Genomic DNA, 25,942 nt, shown 5'->3' with positions numbered 1-25,942 from the left:
GACAAAGGCGCAGGCTTCTGAGCTGGGGAGAGATGGAGTGTCTACATTCTCCATAAGGTTTAGTTCCCGGCCTTTGTAGTTCATCTTGTCTAGCCCTGCACACCCAGAGACCCCTAAAACAGCCAGCGGTAGTTGGGCTGGGGAGTGACAGTAACCGTTGCTTGGACCTTCCTGGTGACCTGAAACCTGCTCCCTAACTCCCTCCCCCATCAAAGTGTCAGCGCAAAGCTCTCAGCAGGTGCCTAAGCCCCAATCCTCCAACCTCCCTCCAAGGCCAAAGCCCTTTGGGGCGGCGGAACTAGGAGTCCCAGTGGATTCTAGCGGTAAATCCTGCCGAACAGACATCTGGATCTTTAACTTCCAGGGGTGTTGCAAAGGTCCTAAGGTCTACTTTGTATAACGAGGTGCGTGTATCAACACTAAATTTAGAGACCACTGGGGGTGGATTTCCCCACTGCTTTTGGGACAGTGGGGACAATGGGTTCCAGAACTTATTTCATGATAATGCTCACATGAAGCCCAAGAAAGGAGCTGGGCTGCCAGAATGAGAGACAGTAAATGCATGAAACTTTACTCACTGGGAATAATAGCCCCAGTGTATACAGGCGGTAAAATTCAAAGCTGAAATACATGTCCTTTCACTTATATTCATTATTTTGCCATCATATGCCAGAATAAGTGCATGTCTGGGAGGGGGTGATGCCTCATTCATAAAGCATCTTGTAGAAAGCAATTGTTGCTGAAACACAGAAGCTTGCACCACCCTCTTCCCCAGGACCACTCGAAAAGCTGCTGCTTTACCGCTAAAACAGCAATTACCAAAGAGCCCAAGGAAATGGAATCTGTTTCAAAGGCAGGGCAATATTGCTAAAATGTTGGACTCCACGAACCCTTACCCTTCTCCCCTAAAATTCATTTTCGGCTCCCCCCTTCCCCTGGAAATAAGTGTTGAGGTATCTGTTAGCAACTACACTCAAAGCTGCTTCAATTTCTTATTGGCCACTTTCTAAATTATTCCCTTTGAGCTTCTTTAAAGAAGTGCACCTGCAGAATTCTGACACACAGGCTTTGATTAAAAAGGGATCGGATTTTTTTTCTCTGTACCTTATAGATTGTGTAGGAAGCCCAAGTCCTCTTTGAAGAAGCTCATAAACCATGCGGGCAAAGCTTTGGAAAACAGAAGAGAATGAAATGGTACATACCCCTCCGAAGGAATTACATACTAATCAACGTATTCATATTGTGCTTTTTTTTTTTTTTACTATTGTTCTTAAAATTGGTAGATGACACAGATATAAAAAATGCAAGATTCTCTGTATGCAGATGCTGGCAAGGCTGGGAATTAGTAACATTTCTGAAAGGAACTGACGTTGAGTCTGAATCAACTCATTGATCCGGATTTTCCTCAGCCGCAGGAGCCTCTGCTCGGCCGGCGGGCACCGGCTGCAGCCCCGCCCGCCCTCGCCCTCCCCGAAGGGTGCCGACGTCCCGCCGGGAGCAGGGCGCCGGTGAGTTAAGATCGCGGGGCGCAGGGCGGGGCGGGGTGGCCGAGGGGATCTGAAGCAAACGCAATGGGGCTAACCACACTTTTTTTCATCCCGGAGAATTCCCGTGGCAGCTTGAGGGAGGGAGGGCAACGTAGAAAAGGGTGGTTGGGAGAGGGGTGAGGTGAGGTGGGAGGGCGGGGACTGTGAGAGTTTCCTAAAAAAATATTAAAAATTAAAAAGTTCGTGCGTCTCAGTCAACCAACTCTCAAAGCACTGACACCAACAATGTTTCTCCGATTTTCTTCCAATAAGTTAGCGTTTTCTCATGTTTAGTCTTATGTTTATTTTTCCAAAGGGGGAAAATCATGGTTTTCTTTTATTATCAGTATTACTAAGCTCGAAAGAACCGAAGTGGAAAATCCGGACGTTTGTCTCCAAGTGTATCTTGAAATAGACACTGAGAACCGATACTGTTGCTCCGTTGTAAGCCTCTGTTTTTTTTTTTTTTAAAGTTATTTAACTCTTTTTTTTAAATTTGATTGTATGTGTATTCTACCTAATATAATTCTTCCAAAGCCAATCCAACATGTTAAAGCTAAAATTTTTTTTTCTGTTTTCTTTTTGTATTTAAAACATTTTTTTTTAATTTTTCATTTCCTGTGTTTCTCCTCCTTGTCGCCAGTTTTACTACCTGGGCCTTCCCCAGACGTGTGCCTGTTAGTGGTGGTGTTGTTCAAGAACATCTTGTCCATGCCTTTGAGCGCCTCGGTGAGATAGTTCTGCAGGGCCGTGAGTGCGGCGCAAATGGCCGGGGCGCCGAAGCCGTGCGTGATGAGGCTGAAGTGCGTGAGGCAGCTCTGGATGCCGGGCTCCAGGATGGGGCTCGGTCTGCTGTTCCCGATTGGCGTCCGGTCCTGCGCCAGCAGATCCGTAAATTCTTTACAAAGTTGCCTGCAAAGAGGTGGGAGAAGAATAAAAAAATCACTCTCGGTGTGGTTGTCACTGGCATGAGGAAGGAGTCGCGCACACAAGCCCAGAGGCGCCCCGGTCACTGTGGAGCCGGAGAGCGCGGCTAATGCGGAGGATTCCGCTCCGTTTCCCTTCCCAGAGCTCTCCTCCTAGAGCAGCTGGGGCTGGAAGGAAAGCGGGGGTGGGGAAGTTATGCACCCCTTCCAGCCCAAAGCCTTGCCTTTCTCCCCCACATCCAGTCTTTCCCCCTTCATTCCAGGATCGCATAAACTGCTTGGGATATCTTCTAGGCTTTAGCGTTGGATCTTTAATATTCAGTAATTTTTGGCCCTTACCTTGCAGATTTTTTTTAAAGCTCTTTTCCCCTTCTCTTCTCTCTGCCTCTCTCTTGATGATCAGGCTCAAAAAGCCCTGAAAGATTTAGGCCCCTAAGCCACAAGCCCGTCCCTGGCACAGAAGCAGATTGCTGGAGACTTGCATGGCCCAGGGCAAACAACTGTTTATTCCAGGACAGAATGCTGATTCCATTCAAAGCAAAAATCTGTTTACCTGCAGCATTTGGGAAGGAAGGTATTTTCCCCCCTTTTCCCCTTTCTTTTAAGTACAGGCTACTGAAAACCTTTGTACAACAGGATTGTTGTCAATATAAAAGGATTCCTACATTGTTTAAATAAAACCTACAGGTAGATGGGTAAGACACGGGGGAGGGCAGATTTTTATTTGTTGAAGGTTTTTATTTCCTCAGGGCAACTACAATTTAGAGGACTCTCTCTGCCTTAGAAATCTTGCATGCCTGCGAACTGAGCTTATTTGAGACATTTTTAATATAGGGGGTGGACAAGAGGGTTAATACAGGATGATTTTAGCCCAGAAAGTCCAATGACTTGGCTCTCAGTCAGAGGAATGGCATCCCAAAGACCACAAGCCTTTCACAGGCTGGCAAACTTCTCCTGTCAACCTACTTCCACTGGTCCATGGGTTCGAGAGTAAAGAAAAACTACACAAATCCAGTCCCAGTCCCCGCCCCACCTCCTGGGCAGCCTGATGCTTGGGGACACGTGGCCTGACCAACAGGTAAACAAGACAGTTACCCAGAGGCCCACATGAGTGACCCTGGGGCATCCTTTGCCAGGGGGATTTACTCCAGGAAGAGTAATGGCTAAACAAGACCGAGACTACCTCCCCAACCCCCACCTGCAGCAGGTGAAAAGGTTTTCGGTTTTAAGACTGGTGGTTAGACAGTACTAACAGGCATCTCTCTACCCTCTCTCTACTGGTTTCTCTATTTGAAATGCACACCTACATCCTCACGACCAGGAAGAAATGGGTTCTGGCTCTGAGCTAAATTTCAGGGCAGTTCTTAGGCACCTCAGAATCACCTGTGGGGCTCAGATGCATGTATCCGTGCCTCTACCCCCATGATTCCAAAACAGGGGGGCTGGGGCTAGGTCCACAAATAAATACCTTGGAAAAGCTCCCCAGGTGATTCTGATACTCACCCCAGGTTACAAAGTGGTGTCCTAAGTGAAGCCACAGGGCTTCATGGGGTGATGGGGTAGAGGAAGTTACAGGATTCCTTAGGAAAATGATAGAGTTGGTGGGTGGAATCCCATTACCTAATTTATACACTTTAGTTTTATTTCCCCCCAAGTACTCTTTTATAAAGCACCAACAGGTTCCCCACCGCCAGCCGGCAGGGCAAGGGGTAGGAGGGCAAGAGATCTATTATACTGCTAGTTGGTACATCAGAAGAAAACCTTTCAAAAACAGGACAAGAGCCAAGTTTTGATCGTTGGAAGAGATGGTTAAAGCCTTTTCTCAACTTTGTACTCATTACCAAAGTGCCAAAAAAGAAATTCTGAACTGGGGGGAACAAATGCTTAGAGTCAAACATTCTAAATCTTCAAAGCCCAAAGCAGGGTCTGTAAGCAATTAAAGTTCTGGGACATTAATATTTTTTGACCCTGCGGAAAGGGGCAATCAAATTCCAATCACGTCTCAAAAACATCTGGACAAATTTGAGCAAATGATTTTTCAGCCTTCCATATATTTCTTTAAATTACGCTGTCAACGGAACAAACCGCGTCCTCCAGCACTAAATAAATGAGCGCCGCTGTTTGGGCCGAGCCTGCGAGAGAGAAACGTGCAGGCGCACGCAGCGCCGCCCACTGCAGGCCTGAGCTGGCCATAAAACACCAACAATATGACACCGAAGCCAAAGACAGGAGTAAATCAAATAAATAGAAAACCCACTGTAAAAGTTCAAATGAGCTCTAGACCTAAATTTAGCCAGAGATTTACTATTTTCCCCTCTGGAGTTGTAGTAAATTTTACGTCTGTGGAAGATGCCAAACAGCAACGTTGGAAAGAGAATAATTAGAACTGCGGGTGGAGATGGGTACACGTGGGTGACATATAGACACCCTGAGCGTGCCTATGACAGGCAGATGTGAAACCAGGAAGAAATGTGCACCTAGGGATCCAGGGAAGATCTGGATCCAGGTAAGACCAAGAAAAGGTCTGCCTGGGATCCCCAGGGTTGGGGATAAGAACTGTAAAAAAAACGTGGATTTATATCAATAAAACCATTCTCCTCAGAAACTTGGAAATAGAGACCAAGACAAACCCACAGCCCATAATCAACTTGGGTGGGGGGAGAGAGAGGGAAACATGGAGCTGGGAGGGCTTGCTAGCCAGCAACCCACAGGCTGCATAAGCTACTTCCACCACTGAGCTGCTTCCCAGCCCCACAAATGAGGTCTGCACTGTCGCTCCCCAACAGCTCCTCCCACGCGAGGGGATGCAGCAGGGTGGGAGTCAGAGAGGAGGGCTTAGGGGCTGAGATACTCACTTGGTAGCCAGCAGCATATTCTTTCGGGAGTGCAGGTCACTGGGGTCCGTGTGCTGCCGGTTCAAATACTCAGAAACAGCTTTAGCAGGAAACTCTGTTTCACAAATATACCCAAAATCCCGAGCTAAGTGAACAGCTTCTCCTGAAAAGGCAGCAGCAGAGGTAATAATCAGCACCTAGTCGCTAATCATCTCAGGACAGGAGACTGTCCCTGGTCAACTGTTGTTATTTACAGAAGAGGCCAGCTGTTGGAGGCAAAAGCAGAGGTGAGAATAATGCCCAGATAAATAGGATTCTCAACCCATAAAGTTGATGGAATAAACTTTGCTCCTTCTGCTCTTTCCAACCTCTCTCTGATGATCCTTTTAGTCAAGTCCTAGTTAGACATCCCCTGAATAGCTTGGGCCTCCTACATGCCATGCTTTCTCTTAAGGGCAGGTACATTCGGGAGCCACCTTACAATTGTACCTAGACAGTTGGCTAGACGTTCAAGCCAGATTCTGAGCCCCCACCCCTGCCCTTTTTAAAAAGCACCTGCTATACCTGCTTTAAATAAAATTTAAAAGCATTCTTGTCTTTTGTGTTATCTTTGTATTTCCTATAATTGCATTAGGAAAAAATGCCTTCTTAATAACAAATATATACAAACAATTCCATGTGTGAACATGTCCACATATATTAAGGAATATATGTAAAACATGTAAGGAATGACTGTTTCTGTCCAGCAATGAAACATGTATTCTTTGTCACTTCCCTGATAGGTTTCAGGTCTCTCCTCAGAGGCTCCTGTCATCACCCTCCTACTTAAGACTTTCTACTGCACCAAATGACACAGCAACTATAGGAAACCTGGACACCTGAGTCCTCAGCTTATGTGGAAGACCTTTCAAATAAAGCACTATTAGCCCTTCATGCACAGCCTTAGTTAGGTGTTCAGGAGAAGATCCTGAACCTGATAAAGAGATACGGTGAATTATCCCATAGCTATGTGATTTTTAAGGACCGTGACTTACTTTTAATCACCATTATCATATCAACAAAAGACTTTCAGGCATGGTGCTTACAACGATCCAGATTCATAAAACTGAAAACTGCCAACCAAATATTGGAACTTCAGTAGTTTTCCAATTTCCTTCCTTCTCCACCCAAATTCATGTCTTTGGCAGAGATAACCTTGACTGCTTTTTAAAATGAGGATTGTGATACTAACAAATCCCTGAAGGGCAAAAGTAAACCCCCAGGCTGAGACTCAACTGCTAATAAATGTGATCTGGAAATTTGGTGACTGCTGCCCCAGAGGGTAAGTTTGGGCAAGGTGCAATTCCTGTAAATGTGAAGACTTTATGGTTGCTGCTTACATATTCTAAGATTCCTCCAAAAACCAATTCCCCACAGGAGTGTCATAATATCACATCCATAAAAATAGAAGAAAAAAACCCAAGACCAACATGTTAGACTCTAGAGAAAATTCTATAACTTCCTTCATTAGGACCATCTGGCTGTATTTCCTATCCCTTCCCCATCCCACAAATTAACTGCAGATCCTCTTGTTCTCAACTGTGTAGAAGTTCCTGTTTACTACATACCATAAATATCATCCCCAACCCCAAAATGATGAGCAAATTAGAATGTGCTTGTCATAATTATAGCCCTTTAGTTCACAATTGATGAATCTACACTGAAGATCATACATGACTTCCCTCCATGCTTCCTCAGCACCACCCTGCACCCTGTTTTCTCCTAGGCCTCATTGGCCTTATTAAGTCATACTTCAATAATATTAAGTCCCAAGTAATCAGCAGGAGATAGGACCCTGGGAGTGGCATGAGTTTTAAAATAACCATTAGGGGTCATCAGTGCAATAATAGTTTCATAAATTGACAATGTGCTTTCTACTACTGAAAATTCAGAGGTAGAAACTGGAAGGAGAGGAATATAAAATGGATTGCTGCTTACAGAGTTAGTTCTTGCAAGAATTCATACAGAGGGAGTTTCATATACTGTCTCCTGCACTTGGTGGCAGAAGTGACTCCTGCACTGCCTTAGAGTCTGGACCTGAGCACTCTCGAGAGCTTAAGGACCCTCACATATGTCCTTTGGCCGCTCTACAATTGCCAGCTCCCTCTAAGTAAAAGGACCTTTGAACTTCTCTCAGGCAGCCTCTTGACATTCGACTCATAAGGGCACAACAATTGCAGTGATTTCCAGTTAATCACGAAACGTGCAAACTGTCAGCCTTTAGCCAACAGTTAAACTCAGCCACTTCATGAAACGGCCACACGTCTTGCTTACCTTCCACCAGGGAGGTGAGTAACGTGACATTTGCTGCTTTGCGCCTGCCCGCGGGTAAATTCAAACCGATTTTTTCTAGCCTTTCTCGCAAAGATCTCCCCCCATTTTTCGATTTGGCTCTGAAATTGCAAGAATTAACATTCTGATTAACCTCAGAGTGTTCCTGAAACAAAGTTTAGACTTAGCAATCTAAAGCCCAGTGGAGCTTGAAGAGGTTTTAACTTGAGGTTAGCACATTTCCCCCCTTTTCCTTGTGGTTATTTGCTGATAGTTTGCTGAGGTTTGCTTAATTTCTGCAATACAGAGCATAAAAAAAATTGAGTCTTTTTTTATCTCGTGAGGGAAAAAAAATGATACCAGATGGGAATAATTAGGGTGTAGGTTGTAAGTCCAGAAAAGGTAGAAGTTGCAGAGGCAAACACAGAAGCTCTTTCCTTGTATTGGAGTCAGTTTGGTGACCAGACACCGGGCAAGCACAACCTTGCCGAAAGGAAGGAAAGAACTGGGTGATTCAGAGAAAAGGCACTAGCTGAAACAGGTGGGCTTTTCTAGGAAGGAAGGGGTCAAGAAATGCTATAAGATGGAGTTGGGTTGAAAGGGGAAGGAAGACTGAAACATGAAACCAACATGATGATGGTAATCGCAATAACAGTTAAACTAACACTTTAGGGAGTTTAGTTATGCGATAAGCACTGTATATTGATTATCTCACTTAATCTCATAGCAAGTTTTATACACACACACACTCAATGCCCAGGGGGTGAATGAAAGAAACGTCCACACTCCGGGGTTCAAAGGACTCACTTGGAGAGCACAGCAAAAGGATTCAAAGTGAGAAAAATCCATGAGTCACCCCCTTACTTCCTCCCTAAACTCTCTCTATATGTGCTAAAGTCTTGGCAAAAATACAAGAAAAAACCCAGTTACGCTGACCTCTCTTGTGGTGCAGTTCACACAGCCACTTTTAGGAAAGAAAGGGACTTTCAACTCCCCAAATAGGCCAGCTTGAAAAGTTCTCTCGTACAGCATCACCTTCCCCGTCAGAGACACTACCAAGGTGTCCTTTGTCCAGGCACTGGTAGAGAATTTAGGGAGAGCCTTTAAAATCTTAAGATAAAAGCCACCTCTTCCCCCATTTTTCACAAGGAGTCCATGAAATGTCTTCCTCCAGTATTGAGGACCATATGAACGACCCCCACCACGGAGTAACTGTTAATATCCCATTGTTATTATTGGTGCTGTTCCTACTGAAGACAAGCCGTCGCAAGTCTAGCCCAGAATTTTTCAAGCCGTAGGGAACAATGCTTTGGTGGCTACTGACCAATTTAGTCGGCCGCCAAACATACTTTAACACAAAACAGAAATAGCACAGTATGTTACTAGTACAAAGTGGATTATTCCACGAAACGTCTGTTTGAGATAAGTGTGTCCGTTCTGAGTTTCACTCAGGCTACCGAATGCCCTCGAAGTGTCCCCGGGGATAGGAAGGAGCCCAGCCTCAGGCTAAGGGCAGGGAAAGTGGGAGGTGCCCGCCCCCGACAGCAGCGGGAGGACGAAGTGGCGAGCGCTAGCGGCCCTTGGGTCCCAGGGCAGCGGCATTTGCGCGCGCTGCCCCCAGCATGTGGCGGCCTTGGCTTTCCGCACGCACCGCGCGGGGGGTGGGGGGGGGACGCTCTGGACGCCCGGTTGCTAGGCAACTGCGTCGGGCTATAAGTTGGCTTCCGGGAGAGCCCTCTTCCTTCACCCCGTAATAACCGGTTTGGGGGTTTTACCTTCTGAGGACGCCGCCGAGGAGAGACGCATTGAGGCATTCGGGGGGCGAAAGCCGTCTCTGAACTTCCCCCACAGTTACTTTGTACTTTGAAGTTGAACTGAGCAGAGACAAACGGCCCGGGACCGAGCAAAATACCTCGCCGGTGTTGACTGACATGCCTCCCAGGAAGCCATCTTTATTCATCATCAGAGAAGTCACAGATTTGGGAGGAACCGGAACTAGAGAGAAAAAAAAAATATGCCATAAAGGTGACCGGGTTTCGATCCTGGTGACCGGCTGGTAGAATGTGTCCGTGCGTGCGTAGGGGCGAGGCCACAGGACAGGCGCCAAGTGGAAAGCTGGAGGAGGAAGTGTTTGTTCCACTGGGGCTGCGGTGCGTTCAGAGCACTGTGTACAAACAAATGGAAAAGCCATCACTCCTCTGGAAACTTACCCCATGTGTGTAGCTATGAGTGCCCCTTGCCACAGTCCCGCTCGCTATACAAAATTAAGAAAACAGGCAGCCCAGAGTTTGGCTTATGCTGTGAAACCCGGCAAATCCTATTCTATCAGGTGCTGGCTTGTGACCTTAGATATCTCAGTGAACCACTCTGAATCTTAGATTCCCCATCCATCTCCTGAGGATAATAATCATATCTGGTGCTGAAGCCTGAAAGTGATTATATTAGCAATGATATAAAATGTTCTATATGAGAACTCCTCCCTCCTTTCCTATTGGACTCAAATCTATGGTAATCACTGGAGAGCACTGGGGAGTGGGCTCTTTCAGACACTGTGCTTAAGAGCAGCCAAGTAATACCATGAGGCTTGGGCTCGAAAGAGCTGCTCAATTCTCTAAAGTGGATCTCATTCTTTCCTACACCATTGCCACACATTCATTTAGAAATGAACCCAAATGCTCCTCTCCAGTGAAAGCAATTCCACAGTGACATGAATTTTGTTTACAAATTAACTAAAGCACTGGCTGGTGATTGTTTGGAGCAGTTATGATTTACAACAGGTGCCCTGATCAATCAACCAATCACTCTAATTCATGTGAGCGGAGGTCTTGCCTTGCCCCAGTTGTTTCATTTCGGCAAGTAATTGATAACAAACCGCACTCAAGGTATGTTTTATGCAGAAGTTAATAAGAGCTGACAGCTGGTTGCCACTGCTACCCCAGCGCATTCAGTCTCTCCAGCCTGTATTTCTGTTTAATTGTGTTTCAGTGTCATCTGCACCTCAGGAAGAGGCGGGGCTCAGTAGAACCAGAAAGCTGGGAATGAGGAATAATGAATGGTCAACCTCCCAATTCCCTGGCAGTCTTGTTCCCTTAGACTTCTACACTGCTGAGGCTCATTTTCTTTCTACAGGCTCTAGAAGCCACAGGGCAGGTGACTTTTCCTGGCTTGCCGTACACCTTAGCTTCATCCAACGGGATATGAAGCCCCAAATCTTCAAACAATATTTGTTGATCAACAGTTCAAGGGATTTATTGAAACATGCATCTGGCATGAAAAAGAAGGCTCCCATTCCTTCTCTTTAATAAAGACTATGTCTCATCCTGTAATCCTGGTAGGGGAAGATATGCTCTTTGCACCATCTAGACCCTAGAACACTACATGTCAAACAAGTTGCATAACTTCCTTGCATAGACTAAACTAACCAACATGAGTATTTTTCTAACAGCTTATTCTCTCTACTACAGATTCCAGCATTCCGACTTCCATGATTGTTTGGAGACTCCCGAAAGCCAGGTTGATCCCAAATCTCTTATTTATTAGGAATTGCAGTTTGGCCCTTTACAAACACCTTGTGGAAAAAAAGTTTTCCTAAAAGAATGGATGGAGGTCCTGGAGCATTTCCTTTTGCCACCCCTTAGACGTTTTAGTATTTCCGGATCTACGGAGTTCAAGGCCCTAGCTCAGAACAGGTGTGTGATGTTAGGTAACAGAGTGGATCTTCTGCACTGTGCTGGTGATGGTGGGGAGCTACAGAGCATGTTTTCTTCTTTCTCATTCCCCCCATCATATCCTCATATTCCCTTTTGAGAGTGAACCAATGAAAAGCCATGGTGTGAGTACTAATTTGAGTAAAATACGGAGTTAAAAGTCATTTAAAAGACAGTGATTTTTGGCGAGAACACCCGTCATTTAATTCTCTTATACAGCATCCACATCTAATTTGATCTGTCTTATTCTTCACAGCACTCTTGATTTTCATATTGTAGATATGTATTCAGGAACTATAAACAAATAACTTATGGTCATGGGAATTAGCTTCAAATAACCTTGGAGAAACTTTCCCCCAAAATATAGATGAAATTTTATAATTCTAACATGGTAAAATTTAACATGGACTAGAGAAATAAGTCGTAAAAAAATCTCATCTTTGACACCAGCAATATTTTCATATTTAAGTACTATTTGGAAAGAATATTTTAACAGAAAAAAAAACCCTCACTATAGAATATTTTAACAGAAAAAAACCACCATCACTAACCTGAAACTAGTAAGTTCATTTCCTATTTCCCATACTGAACAACCAAATATCTCCTCAGGACTGCAATTTTACCTGCTTCTCAGAGTCCCAGATGCCAAATCTCTTGAAAAGCCAGGCCTTTAGAGACACTTTATAACCTGCCCTCTAACTTCACTACTGTTAATTGCCTGATTTACCTGACAAGAGTCATTTCCTTTGGGGAATGTATAGTGTTCCCTTCCGTTCCATGGGCTGTACCTTTCCGCAAATGCATTATCACCTCAATATCACCAACACAGTCAGCTTCTGCAGCACACTGTTGTCCTCTTTTGTTGTTGTTCTCCTTGCCCCCCAAAGATGCAAACTATTTGAGCAGACATGCTTCAGGTTTTATTTCCATTTTCTAATTTATTTTTATGTTTATTTATTGTTGAGAGAGAGACAGAATACAAGTAGGAGAGGGGCAGAGAGAGAGGGAGACACAGACTCCGGAGCAGGCTCCAGACTCTGAGCTGTCAGCATGGAGCCCGACACAGAGCTTGAACTCAAAAACCGTGAGATCATGACCTGAGCTGAATTCGGACACTTACCTGACTGAACCACACATTTCCTAATTTAAGTATAAATCATGTTCCTACACTCCTACTCTCTCATCTCCAGGTTCTAACCCTCTCCCCTCTAGCCTTAATCTTGGTATCTTAGACTAGACCCTACACTTTTCTTGTCCTTTCTTTTGAATCCCTGGCACTGTTATCTACCTTCCCCTCCACTTTCACACCTGCTTAGCTCAGCTGATTAACCCCATATTTTATTCTCTTTGTCTTTTCCCTTCTGCTTTCCTGCAGCTTATCAATAAACCCAGAGAGCAACAGGGCCCGGTTGATTTGTTAGTAATTATGAGCACACTGTTCCTGCTCATGGAACCCAGAGATGACTAAGATAGGTTTAAAGCGACAGCAGGAAATGGTAAGGAAATGGAGCATAGCAAAACTCAGCATGAAGCTTTCAGTTCTTTACATGTTTACAATTTTCTGTGCATACATTAAAACTGGTTGGGTTTTTTTTTTCCTACTCTGTTCTCAGTTGCATATCATGGCCAACTTCTGGATGTAACATCCACAAAACCTGCTCCCCTCCTTTTTTCCTTGCATTCTATTAGGGAGAAGAAAAAAGGTTTAAAACCAATCAATATTTCATTAGAGTGACTGGAGTTTTATTTAAGAGAGAGGAAGGAAAACTGATTAGAGAAAATATTATTCATTAGTGGACTATAGAGAACCAAAGTGTTAATAGACTAGCTCTCATTCTGCATCCTTTAAACTTAAGTATGAAACTGTATCCTTGAGATCTTTATGTTTGACCGCAAACACACCCTTTGTGGGTCTGATCTGCTGGTGGGGAAGAAAGGAAGAAATGAACCCATCTAATGGATTCAAGGGCAAGTACCTCTGAAAGGTACTCACACCAGGAAGCCACCAAGAGGGTGAACACTGCTTGGAATAAGTACTCAACAGCAGAGCAACCCTTTCTTTATACTTGCATTGTCTCTCATCTACCTGAGGGCTAAATATTATTTCACATGGATATATAGCGCATCTATAAATGTGAGCTCTGAAATCATGGAAAGAAAAAGAAAAGAATTCTCACAAAGAAAGCTGGAATATAAAGAACAACAAACATCCAGTGTTAGCATCCTTTAGGGGCAAAGGCTATAAACTGAATGGGCCCCATCACTTACTTGGTGTGTGGGACCTTGAGAAAGTCATTTATCTTCTCTCTGTCTCAGTTTTTCTTTTCCCCCACTGGGGGTGGGGGTGAGAGTTGGAGAAGAGTGTCTGAGCTTTCCAACTTTGAAATTCTGTGAACTCTGATTCACAGCCTGGGTGGCTGGAATCTATCTAAGAGTCTGAGCTGAATAAATACCTATTGGGATCCAAGTCAGCTCTGGAAATGTGAACCTCTTCCTTTGAGGGGAAACTCAAACCTTTTCAGAGGTTCTGACATTACTCACAGTGCTTTTTACCTTCTAGGTCCAAAAGAAGAATCCCAACATTGTAATTGAAATTGGCAATTTTTTCCTACTTCCCCCCTCCCCAAAGAAAATCCACACTAATCAAAGTGTTTATATGGGGAAGGGGCCAGAACTCATGGGGAAAAAAGTGGGAAAGAACTGAGGTTGAACTGAAACTAACCAAACAGGATATCCCCAAGACCAATGAAAATGCCCCACAGTCACATTTGAACCTTGGACTCCAGCCACACTAGCCTTTCCAAGAAATCCCAGCATATTTTCTGCTCTCTAAGGTGTCAAACCGATTGCATATTGACCTCTGAATACACCAAAAACTTTTTCTTAAAGTCTAGGTGAGCCTTTTTTTTTCAGTTAGGCTATAGGATGGTGGCAGTGATCATTTATATTAGCTAGGCACCAACGCAGCCCCTCCCCGGCCCAGATTCCTAATCTTAATGGAACTGAGAGTTAAGAATGATTTTTTAATGTCTCGTTGGATTTTTAGACTGTTAATGTACCGAATCCTTCTCATTATTACTTTATTGATTGCTCATTGACCAGCCCCCTTCAAATCGTATTAACCACCCTCTGCCGGTTTAGATTAGGAGAGTTTAAAAAGCACCTTTCATTACTCCCTCCACTCCTGCCACGGAGTTGAGACTCGGCAGCTTAATGGGAGCTCTAATGGGGCAGCTAAGAGAAGAGGGGCCACGGTCCCTGCCGATTGCATTAATAGCTCAAAGGGGGCCAATACAGAAAATTAGCCGTAAACGAGCTCTGGAGATCCTCAAATGAAAGAGCCATTTATCACGCTGGCTACCTTCACTCCACTCGTTTGCTCTCTCTACTGGGAACAACTCATTTCCTCTTAACTAAATTACTTCAGAAATGTCAGCTAGGCCCAGATAGCAAACATAACAAGAGAGCTAGCCTATAATCTATGGGGTGATAGCAACACCGGTGAAAAATTGGTTAAATTTAGGAGGGAGTCCTTCCATAATTAGAGAGAGTGAGAGACACAGAGACCTTTATCTTTTATGCCTAGGTCTTCTGGCTTTGGTATACATAGGAGCAAAGACACCAGAACCTGGGCCAGTGGCTGCACTTTTATTAATGAGGTAGACTTTTAAAAATCCCTCTACAAAAAATAAAAAATAAAAATCTCTCTAAAAACCCATTAGAAAATAAATTAAGCAACTGAGTCCCTTGCCCATTGTTGAGATTTAGAAAACTTAGTTCCAAAAGCTGTCTCACCTCCTGTTTTATGAAATTAATCTCTGGGAGATATCCCCCATAAGGTTGGGGAGGGGACAGAGATGAGAGACCAGAAGGCCAGAAAGAAGCAAATAAATCCATACCCTTATTTTAAGTGGTTCACAGTTATCTAGAAAAGTAAATGAACCACTTATTCCTCCTTTGCCCATGACTCTCTAAAGATGAATATATAATATTCGGATCTTCATGTAATAAAGGAAATACCTGAAATACTAAATAAAGGAGTTGACCTAACACTTCATATTCATACCATGACCCCTAAATCAATACAGTGACTGGAATGTCACTTTGATATTTTAAGCTGTACATTAAAAAAAAAAAAGGCTTTAGAGGCCATAAAAAGTATTGCATGTTTTCAAAACAGAACTAGCCCACTTTAGTCAATATTCGCCTTATTACTAGAGATACCCTTATAGATAAATATTCGTATTTTGCTGACAAACATATACAAACCCTGAAACCAAAGCATACTATATGTAAGACTATTTTCAGCTCCATTTTGTTAAGCAAGCTAAGTTCCAAATATTTTTATTGGCCTGCCTATTAATAACAATTCTGATTGGTCATCTGTTGGCCATGACCCACTGACAACCCAAATGTTGTTTCTTAGGATACAGAACCCTGAGATAAGGAGTTCTGGCCTTCAGTGAAAAGGAGGGGAGAACTAAAACAAAAAAGAAACAGAAAGCCAATGGAGAAGTACCTCTCCACCTCCCACCCTTGCCCCCATCAACTCGTAATTAACCAAAAGAGAAGACCCTAGAGGAAATGGTGAAAGTGAGCTGTCAGCACAGTTGCAAATCTAAGCAGCAAGCTTTGGGTGTCCGAGCAAACCCAAAAACTGGAGGGAGAGAGAGTTGGGGAGAGAGAGGGATGCAAAACTTGAGAGACTATTGAATGCTGAGAATGAACTGAGGGTTGAAGGGGAAGGGGGAGGGGGAAAAAGAGGTGGTGGTGATGGTGGAGGGCACTTATGGGGAAGAGCACTGGGTGTTGTATGGAAACCAATTTGACAATAAACTATTATGGAAAAAAATAAAGTCCAGTTTGTCCAAAAAAAAAAAAAAACCTGAAATGATACTACTTAAAGAAGAGAGGAAGAGATGTTTGAAGCAACACTTAAAATAAATAGTTTTGCCCCAAATTTCACTATTCTCCTTCAGGATATTACATTCTAAAGCCAAATGGCATTATTCCAAGTACAGTCTCCCCCACCCCTACCCCACCCCATCCTCTACCTCCCAAAGCCACTTTTTTCTGTCTTTGTAAAGGAAGATAATTTAGAATACCTCACCCTGTTTGGAATCCTTACTTCACAACCCTTCTACTGTACTGGGCTTGATTTTGCATTCCTTTCCAAAGCACCTTTTCTTTAATTGTTTTTCCGACTGTCATGTGGCTCAAATTAATCATAAATGATGGAAGCTAGGGATTGTTGACATCAAATATAAGGACGGGCCTTCTCCAGAATTGATAAGAAGGGGTTACAGTAGTTAAAATTGTATCTCCAAATACCAGTTCTAGCGATAATTAAAGATTGCACTGTTTACACATTTAAGCTCCTAAATTGGTGGCATGTGAGTGACATTCGGGCCTTTCGGCAGCCACACTAATCGCCAGGCATTCTCTCAGTGACTGTCAGAAGAGAGGGGGGAAAAATTAAGCAGCTGCAATATGCCCGAAATGAGTTATTGTAATTACATTTAATTAGTTTAATTAGTTAATTATTTTGCTTACAGCTGTACAAGAGACTGCAAACATTTGTTAATATCACATGCCCTTTAACAGTATGGGGTGATTCCACAGTCACACTAAATCATGAATGCATATGTAGGAAGATTTAGAAATGTGCATAGGCTGTCTTGACTTCTCAGGATGTGCATATTTAGCAACACATTTGGCACGATTTTTTAAAAAATAAAGAACTCAAAAAACACAGAGATCTGGGAACAGAATTACCACACACAAAAAATCAAATATAAAAACAATAAAAGTATCTGTCTCAATGACTTAGGTTCAGGTTTAGCTCAGCAAACTCCAGTTATAAATGAAATAATTATAGCACATTTTTGAAAGCAGTGTCTCCTAATCAGTTCCATACACAATGGTAGTTCAACAATTTAAGATGTATCTAGGATCTCTACCAAATGTACCATGAGAAAATGGCAATCGTCTCTGTTCCTCTGTCTCTCTCATCTGGGTTTCTGCCCCCTCCCCATTTCCTTCTTCCCAACATGCCTCTTAGGCCGAGAGAGCCCTTGTCTTGTGATTGTGAACAAACATTTCTGTCTTATAAAATAACTAATTCCCCCAAAGTAAAAACTCATAAAGACATGACTGCACAGGAAAACTTTGCTTACTTTTGGGAGGAATAATCCATACCTTTTTTTATGACAGACTGGTCCAATAGATTCATGCCGCTGTTATTGGCATCTTCAACTGACTGTGAATATAAAAACATCACTATTCAAATTGACTGGATATTAAAGAATTGCACACATAAATCATGTCATTCCAAACTGGAGTTTCTGTTATTTCCATTTATATTAATTCACAAAGGGAGGTTTTATTATTATCATTATTACCTCCAAATCAACATAGAAATGAAAGTCACCCAAATTATAAATTCTTCCAATGGAAGAAGAGGAAGAAGGAAACTGTGAGAGACATCTGGGATGCAGTATTGGTTTAGTTATTATATTAAGCATAGATGTTACACAGACATATAGACTTTCATATTACTTGCTCTTATGAATTGTGAAAATTTGGCAACAGCTGAAAGATTTTCACCAATATTAGTACGGATAATTCCTGTTTTCAATTCTAGCCCAGTGCATCTTAACCCTAGAGTCATTTTACAAATACATAATAGTTTACATTATGGGATTTTAATTAAAGTCTGAGCAATTTGGAATGGAATGCAAACAGCAACACATAGGAACACGTTTGCAAGCTGGCAGGACCGCACGCCCACTTCAGTCCGTACACGTCCTTGGGTGCTAAGAATTTCTTGCTGCCTGATAATCCCTCAGAGGAACCTGCACGAGTTGCTCCCCCTCCCAATCCTGCAGATGCTACTTCCCAACAAGAAGCACACCTGTTAGGGCGACAGTAACTACAGACACACAGAGAGACCCGGATCCTCCCAGTCAGCACCTGGCTCCTGGCATAGAGCATTCATCTCGTGTGCCACAGTCTTATCCTAAAGAAGGAAAGTTTCAACCCTGGGTGTTGGCAGCACTTCTGAGGGGAAATGGCTGTTGGAATGAGTTTCTTACTGTCAGGATGCACAAACACAAGAGTTCTGGCGATGCGTCCCAGGGCATCCAAAAGCACTGTGTTCCCTCCTCTCCCTACCCTGCCCCCCCCCCCACGAAAAATAAGTGCTAGGTCTTTCTGAAATGTACTGCGGCTTTCCTTGATTCCTTGAAACCTACGTTTGGACCAATCTGCCCCCTACTCTACAGAGAAGTAAAAAGCAAAGGACTTGAGAGTGAGGTTGTGTTTTCACAGAACCTCCCACCCACTCACACCGCATCCCCAGACAGGGTGTGTGTTCATCACAAGGAAGAGGCTGTCTACCCCAAACAAGCAGCACATTAGACACGAGATGATGTAATCCCGAGGGGCGGGGGGGGGGGGGAGGCATGTTAATTTGTTTCTTTACGTTTTTAATAGTCACTCTTCAGTTGTCGGAAAGGTGAGGAAAATTGTTATTCTCCGTAAGAACCGTTTTCCATGTTGCAACATGCCATGTCCATATTAAGAAACAGTAAAACGCTTCTTTAACAAATACTTCATAGAACTTGGTCGAAACTCCTCAGGAGACCCCCACCTCGCCCCCGGGCGCGCGCGCACACACCATTCACGCCTTGCCATGCTCACGTGTCTACAGTGCGCAATGTCCACTCGAGACAAAAATCGTGGTCGGCGACTGTGGGCGGGCAGGCCCGGGTCTCCAGGGCCAGGACCCGGGCGCCCCCAAACCTCACCCCCACGCCGATCCCTAAATATGTATATACGCCTCATCAGCGACGTGGGGTAGTTGTGGTAGTTAATGAGAAGGCTCTTGTCTGATTTTCTATCTAATTACGGCCGCCTGCTGGGTTTTTGTACAGGATATTCACGCAGCATGCTGGCGCTTAATCGTCACAGGGAGGATCGTAAAGATTTAATTAGGACTGCATGCGGAAGCAAAGAAAAACAACTCAGACTCATAATTACTAGACTTCTTTAGTTAAAAGTGATACCAGGGGTTGCTTTAAGACACTAGGGTGTGTGTGTGTGTGTGTGTGTGTGTGTGTGTGTGTGTGTGTGCACGCGCGCGCGCGTGCGTGCCCGCGCGCGGTGGGGTTTGACAACATCCTTACATGTTTATACTCAGGGGTAGGAGAGGTGACGCGAGGTTAGAGAGCAAAGACTGGAAGAAGAAAAGAGGTGTTCACGACAACTAAGCTCCGAAGTAGGTGTCATCTCACTCCATCTTTCTCTCTGATGCAGTTTGTTTGAGTTTTTACCAGTGCACACCCCCCAACACACATGCAGGCAAATGGGTGAAATGTAGCATACCCAGAGCCCAAACAGCGATTTGCTAGTTTAATAGCCCCTGTGAGTAAATTGAAATAGAAATTGACAGGGTTTTATAGTTTCATTTAAAAAAATATTAGAAGCATTTGGTTAATTAGCTCCCCTCCTTCTCTCACGTCGGTCGGGGCGGTGGCCCTCCGCGTGTGTGTCTGGGTCACACAACATACCCACAGACCAACCCTCGGCCAGGTGAGTACCCCTCACTGTGAAGCCCTCTGGCCCAGCGGCGCCCTGGGGATCTCTCCGGGCCAAGGTCGGGAGGGGAACGGGGAGAGGGATCCCGAACACACACACTAGGTCCTCGAGTTCGTACAAGTGACTGAGGTCCAGGCCAAGGCACCTTCGGGTCCCTTTTTAAAGACTGGTCAGGTGCAGCCAACCCAATCCGTAGCTGCAGGAAACGGTGAAGTCGGAAATCCTCACCGGCTAGAGTAACTTCACCTCCCCACCCCCCCAACTCGGAGTGGATCCTCCGGGATGGAGCAGATGAGGCGAAGCCCCTGCATTGGGGGTCCGGTCCTAGATACATCTCTCCCCCATCTTTGTCACCTGCCCCATGTCGCGTCTAGCACATCCCAGCCTCAGAAGGCCTGTCGTCGCCACAGGGGCGGAGATCCTCCCTGCAGCCTGGGACAAGCGTGGGATGTATCCCCATGACCCCGTGCACTGAGGTTTTCCAGTCAAAGTCCCGCGAGCCACCCCACCTGGCCAGATGACGGGTTTGGAAGCTTCCCCAAGGAACAGGGTGGAGGTGGTGTGGGCAGGGAGCTTGAGCGGGCCGGGGGCCTGCACCTTCTCTCCTCTGGGCTTTCCGCACCTCCGCCGTCCGTGCTTGGACGCAACAACTCAGCCTGCTGCGCGACGCTTAGACGCGGGTGTTCTCCCCAATACACACTGAACTGGTCCTGTTCTTCTCTTGTCCTTTGCATTTGAGCAAACACTCAAAACCCCTCACAATTCTATCTTTAAAAAAAAAAAAAAACACAACAACAACTAAACTAAAACCAAACTAAACTGAGACCAAAGAAATCTATTCCTTCTTTTGAGAGAATCCCTGGGTTGGATTGACTGGGTCACTCGGCCTGCAGGGTGGTGGTGACATGGCCAGTGTGTTAGCATTGCCAACAGCAGTGGTGATGAGTTGATCCACTTTCATTATCTAGCACTTTGAGCTGTATGTACTCAGAAAGGTTAATTTAAAAACTTGGCCCACCCCACACACACATTACCCCAATACATTTTTTTTAAATCTTATAATATTTTCTTCTTGTATGGTATTCTGAAATGAACAATATCTCCAGACAGGGATAATCAAGCTTAATTAAACCAACAAAACTATCATTCTTGTTACCATGGGTAATTCCAGCCACAAATCATGTGATTCCATTATTTTGGGAAATAATAAATAAGTGAAGTTCCTCTAAAACAATAAACCATCATAGACTACACACAGGCAGCATTTGATGCTGTCATCACATTGTAACTGTTTGAAATATATATATTTTTCCCCAGTAAGGTAAAACAGAAGGACTTGATACTCTTTTCCCTTTCTCATTTCATTTTCCTTTGCTTTAGAGGTACGTCTAAAATGATGCATAATATATACAACTATGCTAATGAGACCAAAGTGTCAAATACCTTTCAACCATATTTATCTTTCCTGCAGACTATTTAAATTAGGGAGCAAAAGGAGACCTGCTAAGAATCACCCAGACGGTTTTTAGAAATCATGTCTTTGATGTTTCTTTGTTTAGTTTAACCAAGTATTCTCAACCAAATCAGGCTCCATTGTGTAGGTTGCAGATGGGTTAGGGAGTGGGTGGGGGCAGTGTTTTGAGCCTTTTGTTTTAAGAAACAAACACGTGATGCCTCTTTAACTGGGATGGTGGCTTTGGGGAGGGGAGAGTATTAATGTAGGGGAGAACCGAGGACGGATGTGGAGAATATTGCTCCACAGTCGTTTGATGGACCAAAAGGTGAAAACAATTCTCCAAAATGGTTCTCCCAAGCAGAATTATGACTTTCTGGGTCCCCCGCCTTACAATTATTCCATTTCTCCAGAGCTGACTTTGGAACTCATGTATGTTGAAAAAGGGCTCAACAGATTACGGGACATTCAAAGCAGGACCTGGTTTGGACATTCATAGCACATGTTTTTCTTCCCATGTGCATTGTCATAATTAACATCCAGCAGGAGCCTCTGGAGTTCAAGAGGACCTTGCACCTCCATGCTGAAGCCCCAGACTCTAAGCAGCCCAGTCTTTCACCTGCCTTGTTAGGGTGCCAGGCCCACTATGGGACAGGCATGGGGGGCTGGGTTGGGGAGGGTACCCAGTTTGCTAGCACAAAGTACAAGAGAAAAAGTAAGTAGCTAAGGCAAGACAAAAAACAAGTAGCCTTGACTGTGATGATTCTAAACTATCAGCACATACATGCCTATTTTTCTCCTTCATGATTTCATTTCTAGTGGTTCTAGCTTTCATAACTGGACCTCCAGAAACCGCCACTACATGTACAACACATAAACAGTTATATAAGTCGTGCCCAGCTAGCCCTGTTTTAAAGATGGAAACTATCTCTCTCCCCACCACCAAGGATACAAAGTGCCCCTCCCCCATCCCTCCCATCACCCGAGCACTCACTATTTATTTATTGTCCTTCTCATTTGTTTGTGGTTACCTGGACGTCTTCCATTCCGGGATGGCCGAGGCCGTGCAGCGAGAGGCTGTCACCCATGCCCGCGTCTAGGCCGTGGTGCGCCGAATGCAGCAGCACGTCTGGCCGGCGGACCGAGTGGTAGTCCCTCCGGGGATCGAGGCCCGAGAGCTGGGGCAAGGCTGCCCGAGGCTGGGGCAGGAGAGAGCCGGCTTCTGAACCCACTTCTTGCCGCTGCCGTTGCCCCCAGGGATGCTGCTGGGGCTGGTGCAGTGGGTTCAGGGAGTAGGGGTCATTGACGTGGGAGTAGGGGTCCTGGCTCTGGTGGTAAGGGAGCGGCTGGTAGGGAGGCGGGAAGTAGGGAGGCTGGAAGTCTGACGACGGGGTGTGGGACAGCGGCGGGGCGCTGGAGTAAGGTCCTTGAGACACCGAGCCCAGCTGGGAGAGCCTGGAACTGTGGCTCGGGACGCCATCGTGCCGGTCCTGGGAGCGGAGAGAAGGAGAGAGAGAAGCAGAGAGAGAGAGAGAGAGAGAGAGAGAGAGAGAGAGAGAGAGAGAGAGAGAGAATACAAGCGACTAATGGAGAAGCCCCGCTTCCGTATATTTTTCCCAGGACAGGGGAAGCAAGAGTCTGAAACTTATACTCCCAGGTTGACTCAGAGGGCACATGATTTCAGCAATTCCAAACCCGAGGCTTTGAAAGGAAAAATGGGGGAGAATCACCACTCACTTAACCAACATCTGAGCCTTCTGTCAGTAGAGCAAAGCAGGCAAAACGAGTAAGGGGTCAAGTGACTGAATGTATGGGGGGAAATTCTAAATTCCTTAATTAAAAATATAGGAGCTTCCCATACAATGTTTCCTCTTCTGGGTGTTTTGAACTATCTTTTCTAACTCTCCCAGAGGTGCAAAGCATAACAAATAAAACTTCATACTATTTGCTCTGCTTCTGCTCCTGTTCCAAACCGACTTCTGCCTTCACTGGCAACCCAGCCAGCTGACCAGGAGCTCCCCACACAACCTGATAATTCCAGGAGCTCTGAGAAATCTGCCTGCTCTGGGTTCCCAGGCACCCCTCCCTCCCCAAGAGGAATTAAATCAGTTAAATAGTGTTTGATTGAAATGGATCTCATTTGAAATCACATCCTGAACCCACTTTCCATTAAGTTGAGTTGTGGTTCGAAGGAGTTATTTCTATGGTTGCTTTTCTGTATCTCATGCTATTACACTCCAGGGTGTGAAAATGAAGGACCTGGGGAGGGAAAAACAAGAAAAAGCCCAGACAACTTACTGTTGGTTCTATCTGGAGTGGCAAACTGAGTGTTAGGAGAAGGAGGAGGGGTGTGTGTGTGAGGGGTGTTTAAGTTTCTCCCCGTGCTCTGTGGAAATGCCTTGGTAAAGTCCCCATAGTTCTTTTTTGGAGAAATAGTCACCTAAATTTCCAAACTGTGGTAGCAAATAAAAAGTTTTTCTCTGCGGCCTCCCCCCTCCCCAGCTGACTCATGGAGCTCAGACGGAGAACACACAATGCAGAGAGAAGCAGCTGCAGCCTCGTCCAATTATGGTGCTAAATTACCAAGCCAAAGGCGCTCAAAGGAAGACAGAGACAGAGAGAGTGAGACGCACGCACAGAGACGGAGAGACAGAGAGACAGCGAGAGGGGGTGGGGGAGCATGCAATTCTGGTACAACGTGAATCCAAACTCACCATGGATGAATAGGTGTGGACTAACATCTGGAAAAAAAAGCCTGGTTACTGCTCAAAATCAAACAGTGGTTTAAAAAAAAAAAATCAAGGAGTCCAGCAGAGAAACGAGCTGGACACGGGAGCCGAGCTGGAGGGGTTTCCAGGACAAGCCATCAAAAAAAAAAAAAAAAAATCCCCCCACCTCCCAAACAAGATTGGCGATGCCTGTCACACACAGACAGAGCTGTTCATCGGGTCTCTTGCTGTCTTTTTGGCCTCTTTTCTTCTGCCGCTCTTCGGGGCTCCAGATACAGTCCTCTTCCACCCGGAGCTGGGCTCAGACTGCTCCGGCGCCCCTTCCTCCCTCCGCTTGCCTACACCGCCTCATAATAATTGATATTCATGACTATTAATATTACACGAGTACTTTAAAGGGAGAATGGAGGACAAATGGAGCGTGAAGCAGCAGCGAGCGCAGAGCTCCCCTACTATTGTAAATGACGTTCATTCAGTGGAGAATTACTAGATGTAATCAGACGAGGGGGCTGGCAAAGGCAGACTGGGGAAAAAGTTTAGCAGGAAAGAGGCAGAACTTCAAATAACTGAGCCGGGGACAGGAGTAAAGCAGCCCCTGCTCCTTTGGACAAGGCAGTGAGGGACAACAGCATCCATGGGGGCCTGTGCAGAATGTAGGTGTCCTTGTTCCTGGAGAGGGACTTTCCTAATGAGAACTGACCGCCCTAGGTGCTTTGTGTGCAGATTAAAAAAACAAAATAGAAAGGCGTCGCATCATCACTTGGAGGGGAGAGGAAAGTAAACCGGTGGGCCTGGTTGTTTACAAGCGACGTTTGCAGATTTGCAGTGAATATTGGAGATTATGCTGATTTATTAAAGGACAGGGGTGAGATGAGGGCTTTCCATCCCTTGTGTAGCCTGTCCCTTTTTACTGCTCAGTCTGTGATTTCTACCTCAATTAAAAATATATGCAATCAATCTTCAAGTACACTAAACGTATCCTTTCCAGGCAAAGCCAGGGGCAACAGAAAACCTTTTGGGATGTTTCAGGAACCCGTTCAACTGGCCTGACTGCCATTTCTGTTAAAGTTCAACCTTCCTCCAGACTTAAAAAGGTTCCTTCCACAGGGCTGTGGGTTCTCCTATAGTTTTGAGCAGAAAATTTAGGCAAATGGGGATGCCTGCAATATTCTCTCTCCTCTCTTTCCCTCTCTCTCATTTCCCCTCTCTTCTCTCTTTTTCCCTCCTCCCTCCCATCTCGGTCTCCTCTCTCTACCCTTCTTCCACTCCACCCCTCCCTCTTCCTCTCTCCCTCCTTCTTTCTGCTCTCCCTCCCTCCCATCCCATTTAGCCAGTTTACTTTTCATAAGCAATGAACAAGTTTTATCCTGCTTGCTTTTGGGAACCCACTGCAATCCCTCTATGTATATTCCGAGCGGTTCACGCACATCATGGCCCCATCTCCGCCAGGGTCGTGCCCACGTCGGGCGCTCACATTCTTTAGGAGAGTTCTAGCGCCTTCGACTTTACCATTATCCCGCCTGTTAAAGAAAGAAAAGGAGGCCGAACCGAAAACAGGCCCCACCAGGCGGAGGCGCGGCTCTTCGTTACAGTCAATACTCAGCCACAAAGAGGAAAGGGAAACCCTCATCATCATTCCTCAGAAGGACGAATCTCCTCAATCTCTTTCTCTCTCTGTCTCTCTCTGTGTCTCTGTCTCTTCCTTACACCCCCCCCCCACCCCCCGCCCCACAACGCACACAATTAGGGCTTCGGGCCGGCCGGGGCCGGAGCCGGGGGCACTGGGCTGGCCGCGGGACGCGCAGCCCGGCGGCGGCGGGGACTCGGAGCCCGAGTCCGCGGGGTGAGGCTGGGCCCGC

At 45.3% G+C, this 25,942-nt stretch overlaps 1 protein-coding gene across 2 annotated transcripts in view; it reads right to left on the bottom strand.

Annotated features, from left to right (window-relative positions):
- Positions 1-883: 883 nt before the first annotated feature.
- The window catches only part of TFAP2B (transcription factor AP-2 beta), a 26,001-nt gene continuing 942 nt past the window's right edge, over positions 884-25,942 (bottom strand). The window contains exons 2-8 of one of the 2 annotated variants that reach the window (XM_029945413.1): positions 22,386-22,844; positions 17,502-17,562; positions 9,372-9,591; positions 7,600-7,718; positions 5,308-5,449; positions 2,179-2,438; positions 884-1,167 (exon numbers count right to left, since the gene is read on the bottom strand). In XM_029945413.1, the coding sequence (XP_029801273.1) occupies positions 1,106-1,167; positions 2,179-2,438; positions 5,308-5,449; positions 7,600-7,718; positions 9,372-9,591; positions 17,502-17,562; positions 22,386-22,844 (1,323 nt within the window). In that variant the 3' untranslated portion in view covers positions 884-1,105. Of the gene's footprint in view, positions 1,168-1,982; positions 2,439-5,307; positions 5,450-7,599; positions 7,719-9,371; positions 9,592-17,501; positions 17,563-22,385; positions 22,845-25,942 lie in introns of those variants that run through there. The other variant, XM_029945414.1, reaches the window with a different exon arrangement.

The sequence above is a fragment of the Suricata suricatta genome, chromosome 7, assembly GCF_006229205.1.
Source record: "Suricata suricatta isolate VVHF042 chromosome 7, meerkat_22Aug2017_6uvM2_HiC, whole genome shotgun sequence".
Classification (NCBI taxonomy): domain Eukaryota; kingdom Metazoa; phylum Chordata; class Mammalia; order Carnivora; family Herpestidae; genus Suricata; species Suricata suricatta.
Note: the sequence above shows the minus strand (reverse complement) of the source record. Positions and strands in the feature narration are given on the sequence as shown.